The following is a 10486-nucleotide window of genomic DNA, read 5'->3' as shown; positions in this document are numbered from 1 at the left end:
TAACTATTCTAATATCTAACAAAATAGACTTCAAAAGAAAATCAATCAAAAGAGACAAAGAAGGACATTTCATATTTGTCACAGAAAAAAAATCAATCCATCAAGAGAAATCTCAATTCTGAACATCTATACCCCAAACACAAGGGCACATGAGGCAGCACAATAGCGCAAGCATGAGCAAGCACATGTAAACTCATAATGAGCCAGCAAAACTGGCCAAGGCAACCTGTCAGAGGACCAGGAGCACAGTAACTAATAACGTGCGCTCCAAGCCAATCATACGCACCAGCAGTGACCACCAGTTTCAAAAGGACCAACCAGAAACGTTCCTGCAACAGCTTAATTCCCCTAATCCCATAAAAACCCCAACCTGTTTACAATAAAGAGCTTCTGTATTGGAATCTCCCAGAGTCTGTGCCCTTGCCTCTGCGTCTTCTCACATCTGCCCCCCACTCCCATTCCCCCCTCAAATGGGGACTGCACAACAGGCAGCAGCAACAAACCCACAAAAACTACAGGAACCCACATTTGTAAATGAAACATAATTTAAGCTTAAATCACACATTAAACCCCACACACTAATAGTGGGAGACTTCAACACCCAACTCTCACTACTGGACAGGTCAGTCAGACAAAAATTAACAGAGAAATAAGGAAACTAACAGATATTATGACTCAAATGGACTTAACAGACATAGATAGAACATTTCATCCAAACACAGAATATACCTTCTCAGCACCTCATGGAACCTTCTCAAAAAGTTACTACATACTCCGTAACAAAGCACATGTCAATAATATAAAAAAGCTGGAATAACCCCATGTATCTTATTGGCTCACCATAGCTTAAAGTTAGAATTGAACAGCAACACTAATTTCAGAAATCCCACAAATACATGGAAATTGAACAATGCTCACCAGAATTACCAATGGGTCAAGGAAGAAATAAAGAAATTAAAGACTTCCTAAAATTCAATGAAATTGACCATACAACATACCCAAATTTATGGGACACAATGAAAGAGGAAAGTTCATAGCACTAAATGCATACATAAAGAAGCAGAAAAAAAATCTCACACTAGTGAATTAACAGAACATCTGAAAGATCTAGAACAAAAAGAAGCAAACTCACCCAGAAGTAGTATATGTTGGGAAATAAACTGAGGACTGAAATCAAGAAAATAGAAATAATGGAACAATACATAGAATCAATGAGACAAAGAGTTGGTTCTTTGAGAAAAATCAACAAGATTGACAAACCTTTATCCATATTATCCAAAAGGCAGAGATATAATACCCAAATTAATAAAATAAGGAATGAAAAGGGGGAAATAACAGATAGAGAGGAAATCCAGAAAATCATTAGGTCATACTTCAAAAACCCATAATCAATAAAATTGGAAAATTTAAAGGATATGGACAATTGTCTGAGTAAGTATCACATACCAAAATTAAATCAAGACCAGATAAACAAATTAAATAGATTCACAACGCATAAAGAAATAAAAGTCAACAAAAGCCTGCCAATTAAAAAAAGCTCAGGGCCAGGTAGTTTCATTGCAGAATTCTACCAGAATTTCCAAGAAGAGCTAATACGGATACTCCTTAAACTGTTCCACACAACAGAAGCAGAAGGAACACCGCCAAACTCTTTCTACAAGACTACAGTTACCCCGACACCTAAACCATACAAAGACACAACTAAGAAAGAATCACAGACCAATCTCCCTCATGAACATTGATGCAAAAATACTCAACAAAATACTGGCAAACCGAATCCAAGAACACATCATAAACATCAGCCACCATGAACAAGCAGGCTTCATCCTAGAGATGCAGTGGTGGTTCAACATAATGAAAATTTGTCAACATAATCCACCACATAAACAAAGAAAAAAGACCACATGATCATATCATTAGATGCTGAAAAAGCCTTCAACAAAATCCAACATCCCTTCATGATAAAGGGCTTGAAGAAATCAGGGATACAAGGAACATTCCTAAACATAATAAAGGCCAATTTAAAGCAAGCTGACTGCCAACATCAAACTAAATGGAGAGAAAAACCAAAGCAATTCCATTAAAATCAGGAGCGAGAAAAGGCTGTCTACTTTCTTCATATATATTCAATATAACACTTGAAGTCCTAGCTAGAGAAATAAAACAACGAAAGGAGATTAAAGGAGATTGGAAAGGAAAAAGCCAAACTTTCGCTATTTGCTGATAATACGATAATATACAAGTGACCTCAAAAATTCTACCAGGGAACTCCTACAGCTGATAAACACCTTCAGTCATGTGACAAGATACAAGATTAACTCAAAAAAATCAGTAGCCTTCCTTTATACAGATGATAAATGGGTTGAAAAAGGAATCAGAGAAACATGTCCCTTCACAATAGCCACAAATAACAAAATACCTTGGGATAACGCTAACTAAACAAGTGAAAGACCTGTATGACAAGAATTTAAATCTTTAAAGAACGAAATTGAAGAAGATATCAGAAAATGGAAAGATCTCCCATGCTCATGGATAGGTAGAATTAACATAACAAAAATGGCAATCTATAGATTCAATGCAATGCCCATCAAAATCCCGGCACAATTCTTCACAGACCTCAAAAGAACAATACTAAATTTCATATGGAGAAACAAAACCCCAGAAGAGCCAAAACAACCCTATATAATAAAGGAGGCATCACTATTCCTGACTTCAAGCGCTATTATAGAGAGAGCTACAGTAATGAAAACAGCTTGGTATTGGCATAAAATTAGACAGAAGGACCAATGGAATCGAATCGAAGATCCTGATATTAACCCACACACCTATGAACACCCGATTTTCGACAAAGAAGCTAAAAATATAAAATGGAAAAAAGAAAGCATCTTAAACAAATGGTGCTGGTATAACTGGATGTCAACATGTAGAAGAATGCAAACAGATCCACATCTATCCCCATGCACAAAACTCAAGTCTAAATGAACAAAGACACAACATAAATCCATTTACATTGAACCTCATAAAAGACAAAGTTGGAAGCAGCCTTGAATGCATTGGCATAGGAGACCACTTCCTAAATATAGCCCCAGCAGCACAGACACTGAGAGCAACAATTAATGAATGGGACCTCCTGAACTGGGAAGCTTCTGTAAAGCAAAGGACATGGTCAACAACACAAAATGACAGCCTATAGAATGAAAAAAGATCTTCATCAACCCCATATCTGACAGAGGGCTGATCTCCAAAATATGCAAAGAACTCAAGAAACTAGACACCAAACTACCAAATAATCCAGTTTTAAAAAAAGGGGTACAGGTCTAAACAAAGAATTCTCAACAGAAGAATCTCAAATGACCAAAAGACACTTAGGAAATGCTCAACATCTTCAGTCATCAGGGAAATGCAAATCCAAACAACTCTAAGATACCATCTTACACCTATCACAATGGCTAAAATCAAAAACACCAATGATAGCTTATGTTGGAGAGGATATGGAATAAGGGGAACGCTCCTCCCTTGCTGGTGGGAGTGCAAACTTGTACAGCTACTGTGGAAATCAGTATGGTGATTTCTCAGAAAACTAGGAAGCAATCTACCTTAAGACCCAGGAATACCATACCCAAAGGAGGCACAGTCACACCACAAGGACATTTGCTCAACTATGTTCGCAGAACATTATCCATAATAGCCAGAACCTGGAAACAACCCAGATGCCCCTCAACTGAAGAACCGATAAGGAAAATGTGGTACATTTACACAATGAGTAAAAAACAAACAAACAAACAAAACAATGACATCTTTAAATTTGCAAGCAAATGGACAGGACAGACAAAGGATAACCAGCCTACAGTCCACAACCGAGAGAAGCTAGAACCCTCCTCCAGAAACAGATGAAGCAGATGCAGAGATCCACAGCTACCACTGGGCCCCCAGGCAGAGAGAGGGATGAGCGATCATACAAACAATGGGGTCAAGACTATGATGTTCCCACCCCACAGAATCAGCTGACCCAATCTAGTGGGAGATCACTGACTCCAGACTGACAACTGGGAACCTGCATAGAACCGGACTAGGCCCCCTGAACAGGTGGCAATGGTGTGGCTTGGGCAGTATAAGGAGCCACTGGCAGTGGAACCAGGATCTAACCCTAATGCATGAACTGACTTGTGGAGCCCATTCTCTATGGAGAGGCACCTTGCTCAGCCTAGGCACAGGGAGGGGGGCTCTTTGGTCCTGCCTCAATGAGGTGATGCTGCAGACTTAGTTGATTTCCCAGGAGAGGCCTTCACCTCTGAGAAGTGGATGGGGGGGCGGGGAGAGCGGGAGGAGAGAAGGGTGGGGGAACTGGGATTGGTATGTAAAAAAATAAATAAAAAAGAAAAACAGTTCAAAAACAGAAAGAAAGAAAACAGAAGCGATGCTATATTAAAGTACTAGATCATCTGGTAAAGTCTGAAGAAGGACAAACAGGAATATATATTTTCAACTTTTTTTTTTCTTTTTCTTTTTTGAGACAGGGTTTCTCTGTGGCTTTGGAGCCTGTCCTGGAACTAGCTCTTGTAGACCAGGCTGGTCTCGAACTCACAGAGATCCACCTGCCTCTGCCTCCCGAGTGCTGGGATTAAAGGCGTGCGCCACCACCGCCCGGCTATATTTTCAACTTTTATGATTAGAAGTCACACACCATTAAAGGGGACAAAAAAACAAATGAGATTTCCTGTTAAACCATCTGCTTTTCAAAATAAAGCTATGTCTCCCGTCTTTTTTCCTGATTACTAAATACATACTAATCATAAAAAAACAGAACCAACAAATCTTACCTCCAACACTAAACCAACCAACCAGAACAGCTGGGCAGCCTATAACTTCCAAACTTCCTTGAAAGCCTGAGCCAACAGGATCATCTATCTGTACCACATGTGTGTCCAGCTCCAGGACATAAGATGCCCTCTTCTGGCTCTGTGGGCACCCATCTGGTACAGACATATATGCAGGTAAAACCCACACACAAAAAATGGAAATAAATCTTGAAAAGAGGAAAAAAAACAAACAAACAAGTGTGGAGCAGTAGTTTGTTGGCAAAGGGCTTGGCGTGGTACCAGACCCGAGTCTGTGTGCTGGCACCCACCCGCAGCCACGCTGGACCCCACGGTCAGACTGCACCTCAGACAGCACAGTGAGGGGAACCGAGGGAGTCATCCCAAGTGCACAGCCCACACTCACGGCTCCATGCCAATTTGATACTTCGGCATCTGTTTATACTAGTTTTTGTTTATTAACAAACACACTATATTTTAGAGTCATGGTCTTCTTTGACCCTTTCTTGTTCTTTATAAAGTGTGTCACTGTGTCTCTTACCTCCAGCAACTCTTGAGACTGGCTTGCTTGTGGCAGACGGGACTGCTCGGGTCATCTGCTTTGTCCTCTGAGTAGCGGCTGCTCCGGTCATTTTCCCTGACGACACCATGGATTGTACAGCTGGGAAAAATAATCTTAATCAGATGTTTTTTGTCATTCATAAATTATTTCCGTGGCAGCACCAAGTTCATCATCATTGCTAATGTTCCTACCTTTTCTCTCTTTGTCCGGTATCTTCTTTTCAGAAGTCTGTTTTTGGCCAAACCGTGCTGCTTGAAGGGCGTTCTTACTATCAATCTGTGAAGAATTGGGTACTTTGTTATTTAACTGCATAATAATTCAAAACACATTTCTGTGTATTTGTGTGTGTGTGTGTGTGTGTGTGTGTGTGTGTGTGTGAGAGAGAGAGAGAGAGAGAGAGACGGGGTTTCACCACGAATTTTCACACTTTCACTCAGGTAACTAAATCACTATGTTTGCATCTGATTTTAGGTTTAAAATGGAATTACAAACTTTTGAGGGGCTGGAGATGGCTCAGAAGTTAAGAGCACTGCCTACTCTCTCAAAGGTCCAGAGTTCAATTCCCATAAACACATCTGGCTCATAACCATCTGTAATGAGATCTAGTGTCCTCTTCTGGCATGCAAGCATGCATGCAGGCAGAATACTGTATACATAAGAAGCAAATTTAAAAAAAAGAAAAAAACACCTTTTGAGGGGAAAACAGACAGTACTCTATTTTGGTAGCAATTTTCTATACACAATGATACCTTAGTGTGTTCCATGTGATCTTTGGCCTTTGATCTTGTAATTCGCCCGGTGTATGAAAAAGCCTTTTAAACAGTCAAAAAAAGGTGAATTAAACAAACAAACACTGGCAAAATTAATTACATGTCTCAGTTTAAAATTTAAACTTTTAAGTAGCTAATTTTTAGTTCCAGAGTTAAAGGAATTGTTCGCCTGTTTTAGGTTAAAATCATAAGCGTACCTTTTCCGGCTCAGCTTTCACGCTCCTGTTGTCTGTGACGAGGAAGCCGGGGGCGTCAGGTCTGTAGAGACCCACTTTAAATACTCCTCGCTTAGCTTTCTCTCGCTGCTCTTTCAACTTTTGAAGATGTTTCTCTTCTTTGTATTTTTGAAGGAGTTGTTTCCGCTGGTCACTCAGAACCATTTTCTCTGACTCTAAGGGGAGGAGGGTACCAAGCAACAGCCCATAAAATATTTAGACAAAATATTACAAAACAATTTTGGTTGTTTTGCATCTTTTTTCCTTATTTATTTTATTTTTTTTGAGATAGGGTTTCTCTTTGGGTAGTCTTTGAAGCTCAATAGACCAGGCTGGCCTTGAACTCACAGAGATCCGCCTGCCTCTGCTTCCTGGAGTGCTAGGATTAAAGGCGTGCGCCACCACCGCCTGGCAAGAAATGCTTTAAATCCTGTCCTGTTAATTCCTCAACTCTGTAAAACAAGTCTTTTCAAGATCTAATTATTTTGAAAATTGTATTCATTGCTCATTTAAAAAAAAAATCGATGTACTGATTACGTCAGGTTGAATCAGTCAAAGAACTTTAGAATGGGCCATTTGCTCTGCCTTTTCCTACATGCAACAAGCCTGAAAAATTCCGTTAACTTTTGACAATTGCCTACAATTGAGAGATGGAAGCAAGAAAAATGCAGGGTCTTGGCTAGCCTGGCATCAGCGATGCCAGGCCAGACAGCGTTATCTATTGAGACCTGGTCTCTAAAAACAGAAGGTTCTTTTGGGAGTCTATAGTTAGCACAAAAGTACTTGCTTAACTGCCTAGCATGGGTGAGGCCCCGAGTTCAATTCCTAATCATCCTGCAAACCAAACCAAACCATTCTTTGGGAGTGTTGTCCCTCCCGCACAAAGCCTTCCTCACGAGGGCTCCAACTTTTGAACAAACCAGCTCTAGCTTCACCTCCCTGCTCAGTGCGTCTCTCAGCAACAACCTGGGCCTGCCTACCTTGCTCTGTCCTCCTTCATAAGCTTAGTGACTTTTGGTCTAAGAAGCCTTATACCTTGGTCATTCTCCTTATCAAGACCCCTCCCATGCAAATTTTATAAGCTTTTCTATGAACTGTCTCTTGCATTAATTAGGTTCTTAGGCCCAGCCAAAGACCACCTAAGAAGTGGGCTCTTGTTTTGCTTATTTCAAGTTTTTCACTTACTCCTAACCACGGTTTTTCTAGAGCAGAAATTACATCTCAGGATTTTATTCGACTCAAGTTCGACCTGTGAAGCAATACTGTATCCTAGATGAGACTTCCAGTCTCTTTTGAACCCATTCCTATCTGGCTTTCCTTCACCAGTCCCCTTTGAGCCAGGGGACTTGATAAGGAGAATGACCAAGGTATATAGCCCCCACGGCTCTAATAGCCCCTGCTTCCTGAGACCTGGGACTAAAGACATGAGCCACTACGCAAGGTCCCTCAGCTGCTTTCTAAAGATCATCCTTCCTTACAGACCTAACTTCAGCATGTCAACAATGGACTGTATTTACATATTTGCACATACATATACATACAAGCATGTGTATGTAATAATAATAATAAAAGAAAGACTATCAACTTGGGGGTGGGGCATAGGAAGGACTGGAGGGATGGTACCTAAGAGTTGGAGGGAGGAAAGGGAAAATGAAGTAATTCTACTTTAATTTAAAATGTATTTATCAAAAAGGAAAAGGAAAAATTTAACATGCCTAAAATTGAACTCTCAATTTTTTAAAAAGATTTATTTATTATGTATCCAGTGTTCTGCCTGCACACTAGAAGGCAGCTCAGATCTCACTACAGGTGGCTGTGAGCCACCATGTGGGTGCTGGGAACGGAACTCAGGACCTTTGGAAGAGCAGCTGGTTCTCCTAACCTCTGAGCTATCTTTCCAGTTCTTTTCTAACACGACTGTTGCCTTCTACAATATTCCCTGCATATTTTCGCTGTGCTCAGACCACACAAAAGAAGCCTCCCTTTCAAACCCTAATCCTCGGCCTTCTCCATTTCCTGACACTCAGTAAACAGGCTGCTATTTTCTCTCTCCAAACACACTACCAGGCCCGCTCCTTTCTTCAAACACGCACTATTCACCTCAGGTCAGAAGAAACAAAAACCTCTGAGTGTTTTGTCCAGTTCATGTCCCTCACATGATAAATCTGGAAGAGAACCAGATGTGGTAGCAGTCCCAGTAATGCTCTTTACAAAACCAGGCTCAGAGACCTGAAGAATTATGAAATACCACTTCTAGGGGCCAGGAAGACAGCAACTGAAGTGCTGGTCTCTCTGTGGACCCATAGCGTCCACCAATGGAGAAGGACAACACCACAGCGCGGTCCTCTGACCTCCACACTCCTGACAGAGAACACATGTACTCCCACGTACCTCTCACGTGCCACCCCTCCAAGAAATGTTAAAAAAATAGACAAACACACAAAGCCTTCTAGGAACTTTTCTCACTCACCGCTCACCTTTGCTCTGCATCACCACCCTGCAGTTTCTACCACTCACTATAGGAACAAAGCCGGACACCAGTGACTCCGACCCAGAGACGGGTCACGCTCGGCTCTCCTCCTCCAGCCCCACACCCCCTCTAGGACACTCTGCTTTCACTGTTTTTATCTCTTCTGAGAATATCCCTTCTTGTTTACTCAGCTCTTTCTGTCCTCACGGCCCCAAATCATTCCGGGCAAATGTAAGAATCATCTCTTTGTTCTCTTCTCTAGAAGTACTTTTACTTCAAGCTTCTCACTGAGTTATTCAGAATGATTTTCTTTTGACCAGTGGAGTTCTTTAATTTTTCCTCCCAGGCATTAAACCAACTTTCCCTTTGCTTTTAGTATTTATCTGGTGTGTGTGTGTATGCTCACATGAAGGCCTGAGCATACATACGTATGTGCACCACATGCATGCCAGAGCCTGTGGAAATCGGAAGAGGGATCAGATCCCACAGAGCTGGAGTTGCAGATGGTTCTGAGCCACCATGCCAGGAACTGCTGAGACCTCTCTCCAGACCGACTTTGACTTACTCTGAAAAGTACTTACAATTACGAAAGGTCTTTACTTACTCGTTTTGCTACTGGCCTTTTCTGGAGCGAGGCTTTGAGGCAACTCAGGTATATTAACAAGATCTCTACCTTCCAGTGGAATGTTGACATCTCTCAAGCCAAAATGCCTGTTTCGTTCATACACCTTGTGTCTGTTTTCTTTCTGTGACAAGGATTTCCTGTGAGCAATGCTAGTTCGAATCATTTCAGTGCTTAAGTCTTTCCGAAGCCGACTGGCAAAATGGGATAAAGGCATCCTGTCAAAAAAGAGAAACAGACACCAACTTAAATGGATTTTCATTTTATTATTTAAAAAACAAAATAAAATCTAAGACCAGGTTGTGGTGGCTGGCTCACCCTTTTAAGTCCATCACTTGGGAGACTCAAGATCATTGTGAGTTTGACAGTCTGGGCTAAAGAGTAAGAGCCTCTCTCAAAGACCAAAATAAATTAATTAATAAAAACAATCATGATTTCTGTCCATCTCTTATACCACTTTGCACTCCCTTGAAATAAAAATATTAAAACACACACCAGAATAAACAAGAGTAAATATGAACGTAGAACATTATCAGAGACCTACTGTGTTACCAGGGCCTATTTGGGGTTTCCGAATAGGAAGCTGCTCAACAGATTAAAATGAAGCAGAGAAAAGCTATAATCTCGAACACAGACGAGAGGCACCATGTAAATGGAGGCGGAGAAAGTACAAGGGCTGTGTCACAGAACAACTTCCTTAATCTTCCTCTGGCGAGAAGAAAGGAACCCGTGCCTTTCTTCTCAATTCAAGAAGCAAAAGTGGTCCGCAGGAGATGGCTCAATCCACTGAGTACCTGCCACACAACCACAAAGACCTCCGCTCATCTCCAGCCCAGGAGAGGCGGGCACAGCAGCACGTGCCTGCAATTCCAGTGCTGCGCTGGGCAGAGCCAGGCACTCATTACCCGAAGCCCTTCGGCCGGCCAGCCGAACTGAATCAACGAGCTGCAGCTTTGATGAGAAAAACTCTGACTCAAGAAAACTAGGAAGAAGCCGGGCGGTAGTGGCGCACGCCTTTAATCCCAGCACT

General features: G+C 41.5%; 1 protein-coding gene across 1 annotated transcript in view; it reads right to left on the bottom strand.

The window, feature by feature from the left end:
* Positions 1-10486, bottom strand: part of Dlgap5 (DLG associated protein 5) — a 39104-nt gene that overhangs the window by 26412 nt on the left and 2206 nt on the right. The window contains exons 2-6 of the mRNA XM_005355392.3: positions 9439-9674; positions 6347-6540; positions 6129-6191; positions 5571-5655; positions 5359-5478 (exon numbers count right to left, since the gene is read on the bottom strand). Of these exons, the coding sequence (XP_005355449.1) occupies positions 5359-5478; positions 5571-5655; positions 6129-6191; positions 6347-6540; positions 9439-9673 (697 nt within the window). The 5' untranslated portion in view covers position 9674. The remainder of the gene's footprint in view (positions 1-5358; positions 5479-5570; positions 5656-6128; positions 6192-6346; positions 6541-9438; positions 9675-10486) is intronic.

Source organism: Microtus ochrogaster, chromosome 17 (genome assembly GCF_000317375.1).
Source record: "Microtus ochrogaster isolate Prairie Vole_2 chromosome 17, MicOch1.0, whole genome shotgun sequence".
Classification (NCBI taxonomy): domain Eukaryota; kingdom Metazoa; phylum Chordata; class Mammalia; order Rodentia; family Cricetidae; genus Microtus; species Microtus ochrogaster.
The sequence above is the reverse complement of the archived record's forward strand: the minus strand, read 5'-3'. Positions and strand labels throughout refer to the sequence as shown.